The sequence below is a fragment of the Myxine glutinosa genome, chromosome 5 (assembly GCF_964187855.1).
Source record: "Myxine glutinosa chromosome 5, kmMyxGlut1.1, whole genome shotgun sequence".
Lineage (NCBI taxonomy): Eukaryota > Metazoa > Chordata > Myxini > Myxiniformes > Myxinidae > Myxine > Myxine glutinosa.
In genome coordinates, this window is record NC_136265.1 from 123130899 (window position 1) to 123154997 (window position 24099).

Here is a 24099-nt window from a genome sequence, read left to right on the forward strand (position 1 = left end):
TTGCTAAATTCCACTCTTCCCTCTCTAACTGTGCCGCACGTTTTCCTGGAGGTACTCAATATGTTTGTCTGTCTGTTTAAACTGGTGTAACCCAAATATGCCGAATACTTTGATTCTACCTTTTTAATCCGAAGGACAAAAGCGGCTGCTTCATGATTATTCTACACCGACCGTTGTGTGATATACAATGAAAATAAACTCATATCGACGGTGTTTGGGCTTCGTACAAATGATGTCCACAACAGATGTTTGGAAGATTCATATTTATTCCCATCATTCCAGGAGTTTACATGGAATCATCACTTTCTTGTTATGATTCTGCAACACACGCAGATCCGTACAAATACATTACTATTCTGTGCTCACAATGTAAAACATTCTCCAAAGTTAAACAGAAGGACATTATGATGTCATCCAGGACAGATAGTTTGTGTCGACACAGAAGTAGCAAAACTTATCCGCGGATTTTGAAATATACATACGGGGATGACTTGTCCTCAGACGTGGGGGTAGCTGGCCATGGACACGATGCCGCAGTGGTTATTCCTGTTCCTTGCCATCCTGATGTAACCCTGGTCTCCCCAGCTCATTCCCCAACTGTGTGAATGGAAATGACAGAAGGACATCAGCTCATTTGATGTGAGTAATGATGATTAGAACAGGTCAAAGTTTTATTTCAAGTAAGAACGGTAAGAAAAGTGATGAGGGTGGGTTATTTGAGATGAGGTGGCTGATATGGATAAGGGTGGCTGATTTGGATGAGGGTGGATGAGGGTGGCTGATTTGGATGAGGGTGGCTGAGTTAGATGAGGGTGGCTGAGTTGGATGAGGGTGGATGACGTGGATGAGGGTGGATGACGTGGATGAGGGTGGATGGATAAGGGTGGATGACATGGATGAGCGTGGATGACTTGGATGAGGGTGGCTGATTTGGATGGCGGTGGATGACGTGGATGAGGGTGGATGACGTGGATGAGGATGGATGGATAAGGGTGGATGACATGGATGAGGGTGGCTGAGTTGGATGAGGGTGGATGACGTGGATGAGGGTGGATGACGTGGATGAGGGTGGATGGATAAGGGTGGATGACGTGGATGAGGGTGGATGGATAAGGGTGGATGACATGGATGAGGGTGGCTGATTTGGATGGCGGTGGATAATTTGGATGAGCGTGGATGACTTGGATGAGGGTGGCTGTTGTGATGAACATTATGTGTTGTACCCTGCAAATCAGACATGGACATGCTGACCGTGAAACGGAATCAGGTGAACAGGGTACCAGAGACACAACGGTATATTTCACCTGTTCTTGATCAGCCAGTAGTCAGCTCCATTCAATGTTCCATACCCTACGGCTAACACGGCGTGGTCCAGATAATCAGCGCTGCAGGAGGGATTGTAGTACACACCTGGGGACATGAACAAACATGAAATATTTGATTGTTAATCCCTTATTTCCACCATATTTGAATACGGAACTCGGACAAAGTCGACGATCACAAATCCTCACGCTTCCCACGTAAAGCAGAATTGAAAGATGGCAAAAGGTTCCGGCAGGAATGGCGAAATATAAAATTTTTAGGTTAAAAAATCGCGTTCTGGTTCCGGTTTCCGGTTTCCTGTTTCCGGTTCCGGTTCGTGTTCAATTCCGGTTCAATAAGTTCCGTTTAAATAGGTTCCGGTTCAGGGTTTTTTTTTGCAGCTGCTGGTGAAAATCTCAGCTACTCGTTTCCACCTCATAAAACGGTTTTCCCAACTGGATTTGTCATGTTTTTATGTTGTTGTCTTCATGTCGGTGTTTCTGTTGTATCGCATGAAATATTTCATTCTAATTCGTTCATTCTTTTTGCTATCGTTTCGTTCGTTGCGGATTCTATTGTTCGAGGTCTGACGCGGCCTTTCCTCGGATAGAAAATGTATCTTGCTTCTGGCCAAGGTATATGCCCAGGTATCTTGCTTCTATCTCCTCAACAATAACATATTTCCTTTCCTTGTTTCAAAAAATCAAAACAAACAAACAAATAAAAACTTTATATTTTTCAATCTATGACGATGCTCATTACCTCCACCTCGGAAGGTGGATGGAGGTTACGTTTTCACTCACGTCTGTCTTTGTCTCTTTGTGAACAAAATATCTCAAAAAGTTGTTTGAACGAAATTTAGTGGAGAGTTTGGGTATGTCAATGTGTCAAGGACGAAATAATTTTTCCTTCTCCACCGCGATATATTTTTCTTCTTCTTTTTTTCCTTATTCTTCTTAATTCCTTTTCTTCCTCTTCCCCTGATTCCTCTTCCCCTGCTTCTTCTTCTTCTTCTTGCCCATTTTTTTCTGTTCACATTTTCAGAACTGTTTGTCACCGAAGCGCTTGATCCACCAACCTCAGTCATAGCCGGTGAAGCCGGTGTTGTGAATAAACGCATACGTATTATGTTGAAAACCAGATTATGCTGGATCCCTTGGCTTGAGAATTCCGAAGCTGTGACGCACCAAATCGCTCAATGGAGGCCGCCATCTTGCGGATGCGGAAGTATGCATAACAAATTGAAAAAGGTTCAATAGGAGATTGTTTCACCCATCTTTGTTTGATTCACAATCTTATGCACCTCTAATTTGTAATTAAAATACTTTAAGACCAACCTCGGCCCGCACGGGCCTGGTTATCTTCAACGAAAATCGTCACCAAACACCGGAACCAATGAGATTCGAACATTTGAAAAAATATTTCTAAAACCAAATCACTCAATGGAGGCCGCCATCGTCCGGATGCGGAAGTTTGCATAAAAAAATTGAGAAAACGTTCAATAGGAGTGTGTTTCACCCGTCTTTGTTTGATTCACAATCTGATGCACCTCTAATTTGTAATTAAAATACTTTAAGACCAACCTCGGCCCGCACGGGCCTGGTTATCTTCAACGAAAATCGTCGCCAAACACCGGAACCAATGAGATTCGAGCCTTTCAAAAATTATTTCAAAAAAGCTTTTTACCACATTTCGGAGGGTGAAAACGGCGTCAAATATTCTAAAATTGACGAAGAATTATTTTTTAGAAATCTCGCGGCCGTAGGGGATAGTTTTTCATGGCTGGAAATATCCGAAGTTGAGACGGAATTCACCGAATTAATCAAGAAGGAAATTTTATCAATTTTAATCTCATCCAGAATGCAAATGGTGTCATTTTGAACTAGGTACGGTACCTACTACCAACTACCTACTACCAACTACCTAACCTACTGATGCCACAGTGATGGGTAAAATAGTGGCAAGAGGCTTTGGCTTCGCCGGCTCATTGCGGCTTTGCAGTCGGGTACTAGTAGCCGGTGTTGTCAATGAACGCGTACGTATTATGTTGAAAAAACAGATTATGCTGGATCCCTTGGCTTGAGAATTTCGAAGCTTTGACGCACCAAATCACTCAATGGAGGCCTCCATCTTGTAGCCGGCGAAGCCGGTGTTGTCAATGAACGCGTACGTATTATGTTGAAAAAATAGATTATGTTTGTAATTAAAATACTTTAAGACCAACCTCGGCCCGTATGGGGCCTGGTTATCTTAAACGAAAATCGTCACCAAACACCGGAACCAATGAGATTCGAGCATTTGAAAAAATACTTCAAAAAAGCTTATTACGCGTTTCGGAGGCTGAAAACGGCGTCAAATATTCTAAAATTGACGAAGAATTATTTTTTAGAAATCTCGCAGCCGTAGGGGATAGTTTTTCACGGCCGGAAATATCCGAAGTTGAGACGGAATTCACCGAATTAATGAAGAAGTAAATTTTATCAATTTTAATCTCATCCAGAATGCAAATGGTGTCATTTTAGGTCTGAATTTGCGAAATTTTGTGAGCTGACCAATCAGCGATCAGCTTAGGTCAGCCAATCGGCGCTTTCGACACGGTTTGATTAACGACAATCACACATTGCCGTTGAAACGGCGCTATCGTCCGATCTGTCGGCACTGATCTTACTGCAAGCTAACTTCTTCTGGTGGAGGAAGCCGCAGTGCCCAGAGAAAACCAGTCCTGCCAGCGACTGAAGTTAGAAGACTACACACATACTGTGAAAACGTATATTAAGCCCACTTAAAATTTCTTAAAATAGGCCCTAAGCTAGCACATCGTATAGTTACTTCCTTAAGCTTCTTGTGACATTTATTGTATCTAGGTATTGGGGAGGACTGTCTGCTCTTCTCTTTTACCAAGTCTTACCAGGTACGGTACCTACTACACCTACCTACTACCAACTACCTAACCTACTGATGCCATCGTGATGGGTAAAATAGTGGCAAGAGGCTTTGGCTTCGCCGGCTCATTGCGGCTTTGCAGTCGGGTACTAGTAGAATATCAAATGGGCGAACTCGTTTTGAGCGAAAACGATCGTGATTGGAGGATACGTAATCACTTGACCTCAAGGCGCCATTTTGCTATATTGTGTGCTCTGTGTGGTCTCTCATATTTAGGCCTACAACTCGTCATCATAATTTTTCACTCTGAAGTCGGTTTGGGGTGTAAAAATGCCGTGCTGTTCAACATGGGGAAATTTAAATCGATCAGGCAGAGGAAGGAACCTTTATCTTTATCCTCGTGATCCAGAAAAGGAGGAAAATACGGTGAAGTAAAATTTCATTGCGCGGAATCGGAAGCCAACGACTCGTTTCTGTGTGGGTGAGTTTGACAATAATTATGTTGCTGTTAAAACGAGCTAAATATAGAATCATGACAAATAGGAATTAATTAACTTAAATGTTAATTGATGCACAGTGAGAGAAAGGGATTCCCTATTACAGATTCCCTACTACAGATTCCCTACTACAGATTCCCTACTCCAGATTCCCTATTAGTATTACAGATTCCCTATTACAGATTCCCTATTACAGATTCCCTACTACAGATTCCCTATTACAGATTCCCTATTACAGATTCTCTATTACAGATTCCCTATTACAGATTTCCTATTACAGATTCCCTATTACAGATTCCCTACTACAGATTCCCTACTCCAGATTCCCTATTAGTATTACAGATTCCCTATTAGTATTACAGATTCCCTATTACAGATTCCCTATTACAGATTCCCTACTACAGATTCCCTATTACAGATTCCCTATTACAGATTCCCTATTACAGATTCCCTACTACAGATTCCCTACTCCAGATTCCCTAGTAGTATTACAGATTCCCTATTAGTATTACAGATTCCCTATTACAGATTCCCTACTACAGATTCCCTATTACAGATTCCCTATTACAGATTCCCTACTACAGATTCCCTACTCCAGATTCCCTAGTAGTATTACAGATTCCCTATTAGTATTACAGATTCCCTATTACAGATTCCCTATTACAGATTCCCTATTAGTATTACAGATTCCCTATTACAGATTCCCTATTACAGATTTCCTATTACAGATTCCCTATTACAGATTCCCTACTACAGATTCCCTACTCCAGATTCCCTATTAGTATTACAGATTCCCTATTAGTATTACAGATTCCCTATTACAGATTCCCTATTACAGATTCCCTACTACAGATTCCCTATTACAGATTCCCTATTACAGATTCCCTACTACAGATTCCCTATTACAGATTCCCTATTACAGATTCCCTACTAGCCCAGCAGATATGTGAAAAAATTGTGCTTTTGGTGATACAAGCATGAAATTTTGAACACTGATAGAGCATACTACTAGGAATATTTTTGGATATAGGGGCATTCAAATCTTTTCCTAGGGACAAAATGGCGGCCATTTAAAAAATGGCCGTTTACGGATAATAAGATACACAGTACCGATGTCTATAAAACTAGATTTACTTATTGCTCAAGCACACCTATGATGTTTTTTTCACGTAAACAGGTTGTAAGATCATAATTAAATGTCAACAAACTCACATAACATTTATTTGGTCCTTATTCTTTACAAAAATAATTACTTTTTGAGCTATTTTGAGCAAACTCCAGAAACACAATGGAAATGAAGTGAAAATGCCACATTAACGCTGTGGAAGTGACTTTCACTATAAAACAGTCTACAAAACAGTCTTCCACATGTTTGTGTATATGTAACAGGTGTGTTATTCCTCCTGTATACTATCGTGTGCACTCCCCTGCACAGTGACACAGAGCTGAGCACTGGAGTGCGGCCTTAACACACTTGCACTGTTTCCTGCAACCCTTCTTGCATCCACATCTAATCAATTGTCGGCATGCCTCAGTTGCCTCTGTGAGGGTTGTCCAATATATCCCCCAGCCGTTATTACTCTGTTTCCAACCCCATTCACTTGGCGATGGGAGCTCAGGTGCGCAAATCATCATCTGGCCCCAACAAAAGCCGGCTTGGTAGGCAGCTCTCTTGATGTGTTGTCTGAGGGCTTCTTGCGTTGGTGGGATAGCCTCTATTGATCTACCAGTCTGGGTGAAGAGATGCTTGCGGGCATCGTTAACATGTTCCTGGCTGCTTGTTCGATCGTAGAGCAGAACAACAAAACGCTCCAGTGGATCCATGTTGTCATTTGCAGTTGAAATGGTTGGTGTGGCAGCCAGTGCGCAGAAAGCTGAGGTGACCTCATCATAGGCTTTCCATGTTTCCCATGCTGTTTTCTTCCCCCTTCCGCCGAAGCAGGACACGGTGTCACACCCAGTGAAGGCGTGGAAGAATGGCAACCCTCGGCACTTGTTTGGTCCCAGTGCCACAGCCATCTCGTGAGCTGCCAAGTGCCTGAAATTCTTCCCTGTGCCAAAAGCAACCCAGAGTTCATCGATGTCAAGATATCCAGTTGCTGCCACTGCAAGGATCAAAACATCTGTGTCCACTGTGCGGATTGACACCTTGGTATAGCCCTGTCTGACTGCATCTTGGACATGGAGTAGTATCCTTGTATCTGCCTCCTCGTGACTACATGGGGAAAGACCAGTAACATCTCGTGGCTGTGTACAAAAAACTTCTTTGTGGTTTGTGGTGACGATTTGCTTGTCAGTCTCAATGTTTGCTATCCTCGTTGCTAGAAAGTCAAACAACTCCACCTTGTTCTCGTCTATGCGAAGGAAGGCCTGCCAGTTTCGAGGGATGGAACTAGATGGCTCAACTCGTCTCCTGGTGCCTTTACCCCTCGTCTTCCTGGTGTCGGCTTTCAAACTGTCTGGGAAATATTCATCCCAGATAATATCAACCCTGCTCTTATTTTGTATCTGAGATGTGATGTATGGCAAGAATACTAGTGATGCATACTCAGAGAAGGTCTTCGCATTACGAGGTGCCAGCATGTTCACGATGGCTGCTCCATCCAGGATCATGACTTCAACAGGGGGGCTTACATCATCATTTTCCCGTGAGGTGATCAGATCTTCTAAGCACCCAACCAGATCAGACTTGGTTCCAAGCCGGATTTTGCCCATTTGTGACAATGCAGGGGGACAAGCTTGGTTTTCATGTGCAAAGAATTCATCAAGATCTCCATTCCGTGTCTGGGATGCAATAAACAGCCTGGAGAACAGAACGCAGTCATTCTTCAGAGATACCACCTTCAACTCTGTTCTTGACTTCTCTCTGACTGGGGGTCGGCTGAAGAGAGGGAGATTGTTTCTTTTTATTGGGTCAGTGATAGGCTTTGTCTGATGTACAAGCTTCTCGTTCACATATGTGTCATACTGTTCTTTTCCCAGCTTCTCGATCTGGTAAAGGGTGTTGATGACTGCTGGGTCTGCCAGGTCTCTGCTGTCTAGCACCAAGAGATCTTTGCTGTCGTCACAGAATGGGTTCCCCATCTCTCCTATGACACGGGTGAGTGCTCTCACATCTCGAGCAAAGGCTACCTGCATGTGCTTTGTCTGTTCATGGTGTTTTAGTTCAGTTTTCCTAATTCTTTTTTCTGTTGTGGCCTCGAACTTATACATCAGTTTGGCCATCTCTGGACCAGACACCATCCATCGGCGCAAAGCTGCAGCATTCTCCGTAAGACCTACAGCCCCTCCATCACCTTTCACCAATGCATTATTTTGCTCGTGTGCCTGGTCTAAGGCTATGGCAGAGAATGCACGTGTAGTCTTCTTCATGGTGAAGTTTCCTGCCAGAAACTGTGCGTATACAGTTGGATGCTTTGTTGCAAGTGTCACCATGTCGCGCAAGTGAACTGGGATCCACCTGGCATAGTTTGTATGTCCCAAGGCGAAGAACCATGGTACAAGCTTGGTCAGAGCATCAGTGTACAGTTGGAAGTTTCCTTCACGGACGGATCTCACATAGATCAGGACTGCCAGTTCTAGCTGCATAATTAGGAACCAGAACTGAAACTGTGGACTTGCATTGGCTTGTTCACCGCACCAGTCATCTAGTGGTATCGTAACCTGTCCCTCATCTAGTCCACTGGTGTACTGGCTGTAGGCTTCCTTCAGGAGAAGATAGAGAGTACTGGCTGTGACTTGGTGTGCTCGTCGTGTGCGTGTCACATGGGTCACTTTCGGGAAGGAATCAGCAGTACCACTTGTAGCAACCCCTGCAAGCATCAGAACGCCTGTCCACCCACTGCTATCCAGAAGGTCACCGAGGGTTTTCCATGCTGCCATCTCAATATGGAGTCCACCAAAGACCATGACGAAGTGATCTTCTCCGTGTGTTTCTGGCCATCTCCATAGGATCTGTTTGGCAAGTGTGTACAGTGGCTGATCAGGTGTGATTACAGGGATCTGACCTGGATTCAGAATATCGATTGCTTTCTTGATGACATCCATGGAGTGACGAATCATTGCCACAGATTTTGCCTGGTCATAGAAGAGAGGCAGCAATGAAGTTAAGGCCACACTACACTCTGGTTCTTCTGGAATAGACTGCTTGCTGGCATGGTATCCAGCCCATGATACTGTCTCGTCTCCCTTAAGTGGTGTGTCAGATAGCACTGTCTTCTCCATCTGCTCCAGCCACCTGTCAAAATGCAAGATAATGAACACAATTAAGAACAAACAAGTCCACACAAGTTAACAAGTCTTGGTTATTTAGGTACACATATAACTGTCCACAGTTCAAACACAATAATCAGTTACCTGTACTCAATCTGCATTGCTTCAGGGATGAGTTGGCAGTTGCTTTTGTTGGGACCCGCTAGCTTGGGTACAAGTGGGTCACATTTACCCAGAACAACAGGAGGTACGATGGTGTATGACTGTGGCAGGTGTGCATCTGTTGTTGATGTGTCATCTGGGTTTACCCGTTGAACTCCACGGCTATCGCTATTTGGGTGCTGGAAAAGTGAAATGCCAGTGCCATGGAAGGAGTCGTGGGCACTTGTTGAACTGGGGTTATGATCAATGTTATCCACTGCCCCAGTTGTGAAGAGGTCACTTTTTAGCTCAGGGGGGCAAACTGTACCCTCATTTTGGAAGAAACGGCAGATTCTGTTCCCCAAGTCCGTGGAGATGCTAAGCACCCTGTCATAGGAGATCGAGAGACCCAGGTTGAACATAGTATCAACCAGGTCTCTTTTTCGAGTCTTTGTGTGGATAAGGGTGCCCAGGTACACAGGCAGGGGAGTCTCCCGATTGTGACTGTGCCTCGTGGACGTGGTAGTACTGCTACTCTCTCTGCGGCGTGAGTAACTGTTGAACATAAGGAGTTGTGAGATTGTGAGAGTAGGTGTTGATACCGACGAGTGGCTTGACTGCTCTTGGATGTTAGGACCATTCAAGATCATAGAAACTAGTGATACAAGCGAATTAGGTACCGAATGTTCTTGGCAGTGGGCTTCAAATGAACCACTAAATGTTGAGTTCATTTTCAACATGTCTCTACGAACTATATTTGCGGCTCCAGCAAGACAAACTCCATCACTGTCAGTGTCGTGATCACATGCCTTCTGAAGGGCTGAGCCAACATCCTGGTTGAAAGCAAGCAGAATATCTCGACCGGACATGTGCTCCTCTAGGTCTGGAAAATATGTCATGATTCGATCTTTGAGTTTGGTGGAGTGGACACGCCTGGTCAAGACTGTTCCAAGCTGTTCCAGCCTGGTGGTGTATAGTCTTGCTAGGTCTACCAGCTTGAACACTGGTGTCACAAGAGCATCTGTGCGGGCATCATCGATGTAGGACACTAGCTCTCCAAGTGCTATACCGTGATTGATATCATCTTGTTCATTCAGTGTTGTGCTTGTGGCCCTTGCTTTGTTATAAAGTGACACCAGACACTTCACGTGGTACTGTGCATCTTGTGCTATAAGGTCACCTGCACTCAGTTTAGCAAGAAGTGCCTGATCTCCTAGTTTCAGGGCAGCTGTCCTGACATGTTTATCGAGGTCGAAGGTGGAAGCTTTTCGCAGAGAATTAGTACCCGCTGGTTTGTCACAAAAGAAACACTTTTCAGGCTGTGGCTGTGTGTGGTCTACATGTACTCTGTGACGGGTGTACTTTCTTGAGACACTTGCGGTTTCTTCACTAGACGTTTCTCTTTTTTGTGCCCGATGCAGTTCAGTTTTGTTGTATTTCAGTCTGCATGAATCATGCCACTTAGCCTTGTGGCTCTGGAAGGTTGACTGGATACCTTCACCATCGTCCAGGCGGGACAGTTCTAGAGATTTTGGCAGGCAGCCCATCTGGCTGAAGGTGAGGAGATAATCTGCAAGAGTTTGGTATCCGGACCCTGTGGTTCGCTTGGAATCAGCTGGACAGGCAAGGGCCTCATCGGTGACCTCCTGACATAACACACACTTCTCCCAATCTGTCAGATAAGGCATGTTTGTTCCAGATGTACTAGGGCTTTGGGGGTCTAATAGCTTGAAATTTTTGTTGGCCATTGTCAATTAAGCATTATCCACCACCACCATCCAATCAATATACAAATTGGGAACCAAATCTAGGTAGCTACTACAGTCAATGAGCGAAGGTGCAGTGCAGTCGAGTTATCATCTGAAAAAGAAATACATACATTATTATCATAAATATAGTAATTCGCTTTCGTAACTTTTCACTAGCCTTGCATTGTTCCTTATAGTCACCTAGTCTATGATAGGAAAGTTCATAAAGCTACATCAAAGTTGTTCATATAAAGGTATTGAACCAAAATTACACCCAGGAGAAATCAGATAGTCATGCAAAGTTAAATAATTAAACCGCTAGACCAGTCCTGTCTATTGCAATGGTAAACCATTTGTTCTGCCCCTTATAGGCCACCGTAGATTCCAATTTTGAACCCAGTATGAAGGTATTGCATAGCATGTACATGACAATTTATAATATGCTCATTACATTGTGTTTCAATAGCAGCACAAATGACAAGTCTGAAATAATAGGTAAATATGTCCTTCTTAGCCGCCATTTTGGGCCAAGGAGAAATCTGGAATGCCCCTACATCCAAATTTCACTGTAAGGGTATGCCCTAACTGTGTGCCAAGTTTCATGCTTGTATCATCAAAGGCACAATTCTACCACAATTCTTCACATATCTGCCGGACTACTATACTACAGATTCCCTATTACAGATTCCCTACTACAGATTTCCTATTACAGATTTCCTATTAGACTCCCTGTTACAGATTTCCTGTTACAGACTCCCTGTTACAGACTCCCTGTTACAGATTCCTTGTTACAGATTCCTTGTTACATATTCCCTGTTACAGATTCCCTGTTACAGATTCCCTGTTACATATTCCGTGTTACAGACTCCGTGTTACAGACTCCCTGTTACAGACTCCCTGTTACAGACTCCCTGTTACAGACTCCCTGTTACAGACTCCGTGTTACAGACTCCGTGTTACATATTCCGTGTTACAGATTCCGTGTTACAGATTCCGTGTTACAGATTCCCTTTCTCATGGTGGATCAGTTACCATTTAAAGTATTTACTTCTTATTTGTTTTGACTTCTCTTCCCACCCAAACAGTTTGCTAATTTTGTGCTGAAATGATCGATTACGCGCAAAGTATAATCAGGAGTTGTACCACTTGACATCCTATGTTATTACATGATTTTATAATGGACATCGTGACATCTTGTGTTATGGATGTAATACAAATTTTGGTCCAAATAATAGAATAATCTATACGTGTCGACATGTATATGTTATGTAACATTAAATATTAATACATATGTGGGATCACACAGAATCATGAGTGGATTATACATTATATATATATGGGATCACACACAATCATGAGTGGATTATACATTACATGCATATGTCATGTAACATTACATATATGGGATCACACAGAATCATGAGTGGATTATACATTACATGCATATGTCATGTAACATTACATATATGGGATCACACAGAATGATGAGTGGATTATTCATTACATGCATATGTCATGTAACATTACATATATGGGATCACACACAATCATGAGTGGATTATACATTACATGCATATGCCATGTAACATTACATATATGGGATCACACAGAATCATGAGTGGATTATACATTACATGCATATGTCATGTAACATTACATATATGGGATCACACAGAAGCATGAGTGGATCATACATTACATGCATGAAAGCAATATTACTAATGTAGAAAATCATGAAATTTCACGGAATGTGACGTGTTATGGTGATGTTTTGTCTCGGTAAAGGCAAGCTGAGATAGAAGAAACCTTGTCTGTGACCTGGCATACCTGGTGCATTCAAAGAGTTCATCCTAAGTTATTAAAAAGCGAGGCTCATAGGGTCTAATTGTGTCTTGAGGGTCAAAGGTCTATAAAAAGGTCGAAGGGATCTCAAAGGTCTCAAAGTTCCATTCCAATAGCACATAAGTTAATGCTACCCGCACATGAACAGTTGAGTAACAACATGGCACCTTTTGTTAAGTTCGCCAAACTCTAGTATTATCTGACTCTGGCCAATCCTCCTCCCTCCTCATATATAGCGCCTTGTTTCTCGTGCCTTCAACAAGGGATCTCATCTCCCATCCCATTTTTTTTTTATTCTCCGTTTGTCAAAGTTGGGGATTTGGAATCGGAATCGGTGAGTGTTCTCCAGGAGGTCTCTTATCAGCATTAATCACAACTCTGTGATCTGTTGAAGACATGTGCTCTAATACATGATCGTATCGGCTTGTTCTCGTCACCGAACCAACTCATCCACCAAGTTTTGCCATAACCCGTCCATAACTTTTTGAAAAAGCATGCTTTATATAGTTTTTGGCCCAATCTATCAATGGTGAAGTCACTTAAGATATTAAAAACTAGAGCAATGCGACTGTGTCGCCAATATGTCTCCGCATGTAAGCCTGTCAGCTACGGACCCTCAATTACAGGCCTGTCAGCTTACTTCCAATGATCAAAATGTCATGGAATCATTGCATTTGATATGAAATCCTTCCTTTTCTTCAACAACCTTATCTCAGACTCAAATCACCAATTTGGTATCAGACCAGATCAATCCACCTTATAGATGCTGCTTCTACTGACCCAACAATGGATGGAAGTCAGACATGAGGGGCCGTCTCTCTGGACATATCTCGTGCTTTTGATACAGTCTGGCATCCCACCCTGCTCTCCAAACTGTCTGCCTATGGCATCCAAGGCCGACTCCACACATGGCTTACTGATTTCCTCCACTCTCATGTCCAACATGTTACTCTCAACGGAATCATTTCATCTCCTCTCTCTGTCAAGGCTGGAGTGTCCCAAGCTCGTGTTCTGGGCCCAGTCTTATTCCTGATCATAATAAATGATCTCTCAGAATCGCTGGAAAATCCCCTTTATCTATTTGCTGATGACTCCATCCTCTGCAGTGACATCCCTCATCCCTCATCCCTCATCCTTCAGACAGGAAGGCTGCAGCCTCTTACATCTCTTCAGACCTTGCCAAAATCACAAGCTGGTCAAACACTTGGAATATGTCTTTAAATTCTGACAAATCTTACACTCTTATTCTCTCTCTTAAAGGACTGTCTGGCAAACCATCCTATTTACTTTCTTAACAATCCTCTTGAGGAAGTTCGGGCCAAACCACATTTCAAAGTTGGTCTCCAAAGGCAGCCGCTAACTGGGCATCCTCCGTTGAAGTTCTGTCACTCAAGCTTTTGGGTCTCACTATCTGCCATGATCTTTCCTGGGAAAACCACATTTCCAAGCTGGCCTCCAAAGCCAGTCGCCGACTGGGCATCCTCCGTTGTGCGAAGTCCTTCCTTGGCACAACTCAACTCCCATCCACATACAAGGCCTTCATCCACAGCTTGATGGAGTACAGTACTGCTCTCCCCTCTGGGCTGGCTCCCCTGCCTCACACCTTACTCAGCTTGACACCGTGGAAACTAAGGCCTTCAAGATCATGGGAATCTTCTGCGATGAAGCTGAGTCTATGGGCCTATCACTTCGCCATCGCAGACATGTCAGTGGTCTATCTCAATGTTTTTCAAAATGGTTTGTGGTTTTCCTGCAGCAGAGACTGTCTTCTTCCACCTCCTTTCTGAGTCTTGTACCCTCTGCTTTTTTTTTTCTTGCTGTATGTCCCTCCCAGGTATTTGCAGGATGCACGTGGTCCACCATCAACCCCCTTTTGGTGAAATTCCCAAAATCCAGAACCACTGCTCACCTCCATTCATTTGTTCCTCTTTTTATCGGCCTATGGAACCAACTTCCACATTCTCATCAAACTCATTCTTCCCTCCAGGTCTGCAGGACATCTGTTCGCCACCATCTCAGATCGTCTCCAATCCAAAACCATGATCGTTTTTACCCTCATTAACCCCACCCCAATCCCTCCTTCCAAATTTCCAGTTTTCCATCCTGAGAGTCTCCTTCTGTATCCATCTTCACCCAATGCATCCTCTCCTGCCCCCCATTCTTCCCCCCCATTCTTCCCCTCTCCCATTGTTTGTCCAAGTCTGCCTCTATATTGGCCTTCAACTCTGCTGTTGGTGTTTAACCCCTCTCTCTCTCTACTGTTCCTTTTGTCTGGTTGCATTTTGATCCTTTCAGTGTTGCATTTTGAGCCTGGTGTTGGCTTAGCGGTTCGGGTGCCGGCTTGGGATCCTAGGATCCTGGGTTCGAATCCCGATTGATCGCTGAATTAACGCCGGGGGGTTGACTCAGCCTGTCATCCTTCTGACGTCGGCAAATTGAGTACCAGTTCACTGGTAATTCCTTGTGTGTCTCAAGGGGCGACTAACAGGGTTGGCTGCAGGAAGGGCACCCGGCCATAAAACATTGCTTCAAAAAGGGGACCACGGTTCCCAAAAAAGGCCAACCCATGCTTTGCGGGGGAAAATGGCCTCTAAAGGTGGTTCAGTGTACTCTTAGTAGCTTTTCCACGAGCCTTGAATATGTATAAATAAAAAAAAGAAGAAGTCCTCACCCCCTTTGGCATGAACCGGGGACATGAATCAAAAAAATCTTTACATATGTAATGCTTCCCACAATATCGATTGGACATACAAAGCTTCATTAAAAATGTTTTTAAATTTTCCCGTAATTGCACTTTTTGTTTTTTGACTCTGCCTCAGGGCCCCAGGTGGCCGGGTGATGGCCACCTGGGGCCATCCTCTGCTGGCCAAATGAGACTCGGCTCGCACCATCTTGCGCTGTGGTGATCATAATTATCAAGTTTGGCGAATTTCTGCAGAAATGTTTAGGAGACAGACAGACAGACAGACTGGAGGATGGATGGACAGAGCTGCTTACAATATCCCCATGTTGTTTTTTTTTGTTGTTTTTTAGTGTGGGGATAATAAACAGATGTCCTGTGATATCAAAAACGTTTCGCATGTTAAAAAAATGGAACAGCAGCAGACCGATACTTTAAATGTTACCCGGAACAACGCAAGATGAAGTACTTTGGGGAGATACTGGAAAATGGGGGAAAATTAAGTATTAAACCAATGGCATCTCTTACCTGATGTATACATTTGGAAACCAGAACCGGTGGCATCGATGGCGACAGCAACTGGCCCGACGGTGGCAACGGCCTGCTGGAGGGCGCTCTCACTACCATAAGGGATGTCGGTGTAGCCAGTGCAGGTAGTAATTGCATAAGCCCGTCTGAAATAGCATTGGCCATCCTGTGGGAATGAGATGGTGAATGTTAGCCTGAGTCCATTCCTCATTCTCATCCATTGCCACGGTGAACATTCATAGTCACGATGGTGCGTCAGGTTGCCTGACTGTTTGTGCCGTTAACATCACATCGTGCTGATATCTCTGATTTCATGATCCCTGTAGTAACCATTGTTCTTCAGTTCTGGCTTCAGATGAACGGGAGGGAAAGTGGGATACCTGAAACCAGGTACTGTTTTTTTGTTTCCCAAGCTGATTGATCTCAGCTTTGTGTTGTTGAATATTCCCCAATGCTTCACAAATAGCAAAATTAAATATTCCAATATAGATCCAAGATGTCATATCGAGTGTTGGGTTAGATCTTGGTTAACACGACCCAGGGCTGGCTTTTCGTGCCAACATCACACCCAAGAAACACACACACCCTCATCGTCTAACCCAAAGAGAGTTTGGCCTTTGTTTATACCAATCCCACCACGTTGTAAAATCTCGATCACACTACCAGTTGAAACAAGGAGATCACAAACATCGAAAACTGGTAAAGTGACCTACTCTAGCCGTGTAGGGGTATGAGGTCTCGGTCTCAATACCACCGGCATTTTGGATGTACTCAAAAGCGCTGTCCATGAAACCACCATTGCAGCCTTGGTTCCCATAACTCCAAGAGCAGTCAACGAGCTGTTGCTCACTGAGGGGTACCAGTTGTCCTATCTGGGCATAAAATTGCCCTTCAAGAGAACCAGTCTGGAAAAGAAAATACATACTCTTTGCAACCTTGTACAAACACAGTATACCAAACATTGGACACACAACAGATAACAGCTAGGTTTTACACTCTCAATTGAGAACATGTGGTTCATCTCAATGCCATTGTCACTGTTACGTGGATGTTGGTCACTGTCCGCTGTTTGTACTGCGGTCACGTACACTACTGAAAGACCAGCAGGAACCACATTGGCCCTGATCCTTGACCGGGGTCACGTAGCCCTGATTACGCCAGTCCACTGTGGCTGGGAGGCTGACACCGGTGAGGGGTTGGAAGGTGGACGTCCCGCTTTTCTTCTCTGCAGGCTGGAGGAAGCATCCGCCGTTCTTGAGGGCCATGAACTCCTCATTGTACTGGATGCACAAGGACAGGAAGAGGAAGATCGAAAAACGTCATTCAATTACACTGGAGAACATAGACACACATAAAGCTCTTGTGACGATCCAAGTGTTGATGAGCCGTTGGATTGAAATTTTAAACTAAAATAGGTAAAGATGAACACACAAAGGTAGAGAGATAGACATATACAAGTATTGATAAAGGAGACGATGATCTTACCAGATCGGCATAGGCATTCATTCCCATGTGGTAGGTGGCCTTTCCTTGATCAGCCAAAGCATTGTGCTGCTGGACAATCTGCATGTTAGATTCCCATACTTTCTTCCTGAGAACCTCCTCTCCACGACCCAGGTAGGTCTTTCCTGCAGCGAAAAAAACCAGTCAAAGACCTTCCTTATTGAACTCTATTATATTTATAGAATACTTACCATGCGCAGTTAACTTGGTGCAAGCCAACTCTTCTGTTTTTGAAGGTTTTTATTTTATTTTATCCAATATGGCTGCCAGACTACGTGAGCAATGACATCATAAGTTTATAATCTCTAATATAATTGTTGCGTAGATCACGCTCAATAAATTTCAAACTGATCGGACTAAGCGTTGTGCCCGTCGAATTATGACGTCATGATGAAGGCACCGATGACATCATCATCAACATATGTTATTCCCCATGGGGAGTACTTGACAATGAGCCTTGTTTCAACATTTTCCATTGAACGGTTTGGGAGATATTGAGGTGTAACGTTTTTCCAAGATGGTGCCCGTACCACGTGACCTATGTCATCATAATTATGAACCAAAAAATTATACAGGCGGATGCGCTTCTCTGGTAAAATTTCGTGTCAATCGGGCCGACGGTTGCCGGACAATAAATTTTTAAAATGCAGATGCACACTTACGCACGCCACACGCACGCACGTACACCACACGTACTGTGCGCACCCAAATGCCTAACCCTGCTTTTCGCTTCGCGAGCGCAGGGTAACACACAATGCTCACAGAGGGATTTCATTCCAAACTAGAACGGCCACTCGATAGAGCACATTGCCAAGCTGGTCTGAGCACTCCCACATATTCCTGGGTCAGCATATTGAACCTTCCCAAACTTTATTCCTTTTCTGCACTACATTCCTCCTGACCGATCATTCCTTTGACCTATTTACATTTATTAGCATTCAACCAGGAAGTGCACCACCATCTAATGTAACTCCCCAGGCCTATCCATGAACATTCCTAACCCCAATAAGTCTACCTATGCTTCTTACTCGCAGGTTCCTGTGTTTCACCTGCTCTCCTCCCCTAGAGTCCTTGCGTATACCGAGTTGCGACATGACCTATCCAGAAATTTCTGGTCACGTGTGCCGTGTACGCCATTTTGTTTCCATCCACCGCAAATCGGTGAGTTCCATTCTTTGAGAAAATAATGAATAAGACATGATTGCATGGTGATTTGGTGACAATTATATGATAAAGACATCAGCATTGGTGAAAGTTAAGTCATATTGCTTTGCCCCAAGTAGGACCTCTGCATTCCAAGCCCACCGCCCTCACCATTTGGCCAACACCAGCAATAGCTATATTTCATTGTTGCTCCTTTTGTCCTTATAATTATTATTTTTTTCTTCACTCGTTCCTCATGTTCACTCCAGATCTACATTTTGCGAACCTGGAACATAGTTCCGGGGACCTCATGCATTGGCAAGTCGTCATTCCGTAAACTCTTACAACTTCCTCTCCGAAACCGCTGATGGGATTGTGACCAAACTTGGCAGAAATATTATTTGGTATGTTGCAAATCGAGTTTGTTCATGGCATTAAAATAATCGGTGTCCAAGGGGGGGTCTACAGAGGGTCAACGTTTGATCCAGGTTTGACCCTCAAAATAGGAATTAGCTTTCTTTTCTGAAACTACATACACGATTTTGATGAAATCTGACCACAACCTTCAACACCCATGATGTACCAAAGTTTGTTAACGGCATTAAAAAAAATCGGGCCCTGTGGGGTCTACTGGTGGGGATGCCCCCCCTCCCCACCGCCAAAATAGCTATTTGCCTCCTTCTCAGAAACTGCACATACAATTCCGATGAAACTTGACCACAACGTTCCGTTCATCACCCGTGATGTGCCAACATTTGTTCCCGGCATTTAAAAAAATCGGGGTCTAAGATGGTCTATGGCCCCCAAAATGGGTATTTGATTTCTTCTCAGAAACTACACACGCAATTCTGATGAAACTTGACCACAACCATAATCACCTGTGTTGTACCAAAGTTTGTTCACGGCATTAGAAAAATCGGGGTCTTAGGAGGTAAACAGGGGAGGGAGGGGGGTCTTTTTGTTTGTTTGTTTAAAGCCTTATGATTACATTAGTATGATTTTACATGCTGCCTTTTCTTCCATCAACCATTGAAATTGGTTCAGAATACCGTGATACTGTTTAAAATACCTTTGGTCGGTGCGGTGTACTGCCTTATCCCAGGGGTATTGCCGCGATTTCCTGCTTTTTCATTCCCTGGCAATTGTTTTGTCCAATTGTGGCCTTCACCACTCCACAGACAATTTGTCTAGTTTGTACCCTCTCAACATCTCATCTTGCTTGTTCATGAACCTCAATCTTCCCTCTAACAAGTTTCACACGGAAATAGGCAGTAAGACTAGAGACTCACCATGCTCTTGCTTCCAGCTCTCCCAGTCTAGGGCATTCGCCGCAACGACGAACGCAAGAAGGACATAAATGTTGGCCATGGTGATCTGCAGGGTACAAACACAGATCTGAATGTCCTTTGGAACGAGACACAACACAGCATGTCTATCACAACACGACACAGGACAGAAAACAAGAGGAAACTCGGGTACTTTCGATTATTTTGAATGGTTGGATTCAATTCAGATTGTTTCCATTTGTATACAGCTAGGGTGTCCACAAATTAATGTTCCGTAATAAATTCAAACCGAAATATAAAAAAAGAATGAAATGGGATACAATGATGTGGTTTGATGCTTGTGAATAAACATTTATCATCAAAGTTTTATTCAATATTTGTTGAACATTTGTCAACATTTGTTAAGATTATATAGAATTCATCACTATTATCACTTGGTCTCTATAAACCAGACAACACTGCTCTTTCTTGTGGGGATGGTATTTGCAGTGCATGTGACGTCACGCACCACAGGCGACAACTGGAAACAAAAAAAGTAAATAAAATTTTGAGAAATGTTCTTTCTTATGCATGTAACCGATTGTAGCGTTCCATTTCATTCAATTTTACCCTTTGCGCGAAGCGAAAAGTGGGGTAAACTAAAGCATTCGGTCACGTACGTATGTATGGATGTACGTACCTTACTTGGAACCACCTTATCATTACTGATTAGTCAATTCTGTTTTCAGTCTGCAGTTTCAGTTTCAGTCTTCTGGCGTCGTGTGACTATGACATGGATGTGGAAGACAGCCCATGATGCTGCACGAGTGAGAAGATGACTCCACCCAATAAAAAGGCCCGTCACTCAGAAACTGCTTTCAGAAAAGATTGGACTTCTCAGTATCCTTTCATGAGACCTAAGGAAGGAGACCTGTCAATGGTAGTTTGTAACGTGTGCACATGCTCGTTCAGGATCAGTCATGGTGGAGTCAATGACATCAAGAGACATGTGGCGATTACTCAACACCAACAAATGAGAAAAGCAGTCAACACCAGCTCCTCTCTCACAAGTGTCTTCCCTGATAAAGATTCGCACACCAAAGATCTGGTGATTAATGCAGAACTTATTTATGCTGGACATATAGTAGAGCTACCATTTGCCTCAACTGACCATGTTGGACAACTCTTTGCAAAGATGTTCCCTGGAGAAGTCTCCAAAAAGTATGCGTCTGCACAGAGGAAAACAACTGCGATCATCATGAAGGCCTTCGCACCATACATGCTACAGCCGGTCTTGGACTGTATGAAACTACATCCTCCCACTCTCTTGCAATCATGAAAACTCTCTTGCAATCAATGGAGGGAGTGAGTCAGGAGTCGAGTCAATGTATCCACTTGTTGTGCGCATCTTTGACGTGAACCAGGGTGAGGTCACAAATTTCTGGAGGATGTGTCTGATATCCAACTATACAGGATTGTGCAGGAGAAAGCGGAGGAGTAATATGGAGCAGATAGAATCCCATGGGAAAACACAGTAGCTCTGAGTGTCGACAATGCTTGCGTGAATCTTGGAAAACACACAGGATTCCGCACACATTTCAAGAAGAAAAATCCTGATGTATTCACGGGTGGATGTAACTGTCACATACTACACAACACGGCCAACTACGCGTCTGACTACTTCATTCTTACTAGTGGCTTTTCAATTTGTGATCTCCTTGTGGACCGCTACTACTACTTTGACAAAAGTACAAAACGAAAAGCTGAGCTCAAGTAATTCACTTCATTCTGTGATCAAAAGTACAGAAAGATTCTCAAGTATGGATCAACACAATGGTTCAGCAGTGACACTTTTATAAACAGGATTCTGTTGCAGCTTCCTAGTCTGAAGAGTTTCTTTGCCAGTCAAACTACCACCAAAGATCCTCGACTTTGATGGCTCCAAGAACGCTTTGGAAATCCATGGATTGAAATTGATCTGCCATTTTTCTTGTCCATTCTGAAAAGGTTTGTTGACACCAACAATATCTTTCAATTCGAGGAACCAAAAATTCATTGCATCAATACAGAACTGACAATGTTTCTACAAGGGTCGTTTTCTGAAAGAGGAGGCATATCATGGAAAGGAACTCAGCGAAGTAGATGTTGATGATCCAGATTCATTTCAGGACAAACCTTTCTTGGGTTTTCAAACGACCAATCTGATGCGACATGTTGACCTCTTCCCACCTGAGATTGTGAAAATCCAAGATTATTGTCAAAAGCTCCCATTTCCTGCTTCCGGATGATGTGATCTGCCTTGCGAAACTCCTTGACTTTTCCACATGAAGAGAAACCAAATTTGACGATGTCAGATATTTTGTTGAAAGGCAAGCTGTGTAGCAAGAAAGATGATCTATACGATGAGTACACAGCGTACAGAATACTGCCGGACACAGCAATTTCTGATCCAAACCAAAGGGTGGACAAGACCTGGCGTGAGATATCGTTGATGAGAGGAGCAGATGAGGATCCACGATTTTGCCTTCTGTTTAAAGTGGTTCAGCGTGTACTTGTCCTGCCTCACAGTAATGCTGAAGAGTAACGTATCTTCTCACTAGTTCGCAAGAACAAGACCGATTTCCGAGGGCACTTGTCAAATGAGGTCACACCGCCTGCTCTTCTCACATGGAAACCGAACTTCTTTTGTAAAACCCGTGTCATAGGTTTGATCCACCGAGAGATCTCGTCCGAAAGGCCAAGAAAGCTTATGGGGAATACAATGCCGAGCACAAGTGACTCGTCCTTCAGATCTTGGCCATGTCAGTTTGATTGATCTCTGCTCGTGTGGTGCTTCACAATGGTTGAGATGAGTCTGCACAGTACTCAGACTGTAAGTGAACATATGAGTTGAGTTCTGAACAGCTGCAAATCCACGTTGTCACTAAATGAATATCTCGGTATTCTGGTGTGTTTTGTGTCACTGACAACCTCTTCAATAGCGTTTTTACCACGTTTAGTTAACCCTTTGCGTGCTGCATTGTTTACGGCCGCATGGTTCCCTGTTGCTTAATTAATTTTTTTCATAGGGTTGTGAATTTCAAATGGTATTTGCAAAAATAAAACTTGGGTGTCAAGTTAGATGAATAATCAAAAAAAAAAAAAAAAAAATTTTTGTTTCAATTTTTATCTCTTCGTAAATCTGCAACCGCAGCATGCAAAGGGTTTAAAAAAAAAACCCCCTTTCGATTCCTACCGAACCCAATTTTCGTCACCTCCAACTTGCCACGTTTGAAAATGCCAAAATATTCCATCAGAAATGACCCAATATCAAATTTTGAGTTGTTTTTTTTCTTCCAGTTTTGACTGCTGTGACCCTTACTCCCACCAAAAACTGAGCATCAAATCCAAGACAATCGTTACATATTTCGTGCTTCCCCCATGTTGGTTGCATATACAAAGTTTCATCAAAACATTATTTTACCGTGCCCGTAATTGCATTTTTTTAATGTGACCTTTTGACCCCACCCCAGGGTGCGAGGCCAAAAATGATGCAACTCTTGCACCTCCGTGCCATGCGGTGATCATAACCTCCAAGTTTGGTGAATTTCTGCCCAACCGTTTAGGAGGAGATAGAGGGATAGCGTGACAGACAGCCAGATGGACAGTCAGACAACCCGAATAAACCCCCCTCCCTCTCCCGCACAGGTTGTATTTTCTTCAAAAAGCGTGTAGATAACGAGACAAAGCAATGTCTGCTGGTAACTGGTAACAAGAGAGTGCTGGTAACTTACACGAGTTGAGATATCAGCAGATGAAGTCTCCACTGCTGGTCTCAATGTGCCGTCTTTATATAGGTCTCCTCACGTGGGTGATCGAATGGACTTTGGAGCAATTGATGTGGAAATATCATAAAAATATCATAAACCGATTGAATCCAAGGCTGTGAATATGATATTATCTCAGTATGAATTGTCCTCGCCGAAACATCTGCAGGACAGGTTGGTAAAATCCCGTGGTATTTAACTTCTTACTTTGTGGGACAATCCCAAAATGAAATGGAAAAAAATATATTTTCCTTGGACCTCCAACAATTCGCAAACTAAAGTAGCATTGGCAAAAGTAACCAGCTGGTAACTTAGACATTGGTTAGAACATCGGTGATGGTTCCTGATTGTAATTGGTGTACTGAAGCACAACGTATCCATGTGGCAGATGGCACTTGTTGGTTCCAAATATGTTCTGGCATCCCCTCCAATCACCTTTAGTGGTTTAAAGCCCTAAATGTGAAAGGCCCAGTATATAAGCTGAAAGGCTTCGAAGTCACGAAGTGGAGGGAACAGTGACGTGTTGCCTTGACAAGTCCCAATAGGGGC

General features: G+C 43.5%; 1 protein-coding gene across 2 annotated transcripts; it reads right to left on the reverse strand.

Moving 5' to 3' along the window:
• Positions 1 to 248: 248 nt before the first annotated feature.
• Positions 249 to 23582, reverse strand: LOC137427144 (cathepsin L-like peptidase). Of its 2 annotated transcripts, none has more exons than XM_068116353.2 (9): positions 23518 to 23582; positions 19769 to 19853; positions 17319 to 17461; positions 16922 to 17113; positions 16547 to 16738; positions 15834 to 15999; positions 1305 to 1410; positions 483 to 597; positions 249 to 318 (listed from the first exon to the last, which is right to left on the reverse strand). In XM_068116353.2, the coding sequence occupies exons 2-8, from the start codon at positions 19845 to 19847 to the stop codon at positions 498 to 500; spliced, it is 978 nt and encodes a 325-aa protein (XP_067972454.2). In that variant the 5' UTR covers positions 19848 to 19853; positions 23518 to 23582; the 3' UTR covers positions 249 to 318; positions 483 to 497. The 2 variants fall into 2 exon arrangements, with proteins under 2 accessions (XP_067972454.2, XP_078634765.1); XM_078778639.1 differs by having other exon boundaries at positions 19769 to 20927; positions 21790 to 23548.
• Between the last annotated feature and the right edge of the window lie 517 nt (positions 23583 to 24099).

What these genes read in the sequence shown, in the direction of transcription:
- LOC137427144 (XM_068116353.2), bottom strand. Translation starts at nt 19,847, where the DNA reads ATGGCCAACATTTATGTCCTTCTTGCGTTCGTCGTTGCGGCGAATGCC. An exon ending in TGAATGCCTATGCCGATCTG is followed by an intron (nt 17,114 to 17,318) that starts GTAAGATCATCG and finishes TTGTGCATCCAG; the next exon opens with TACAATGAGGAGTTCATGGC. An exon ending in TACTGGCTGATCAAGAACAG is followed by an intron (nt 598 to 1,304) that starts GTGAAATATACC and finishes CCATTCACACAG; the next exon opens with TTGGGGAATGAGCTGGGGAG.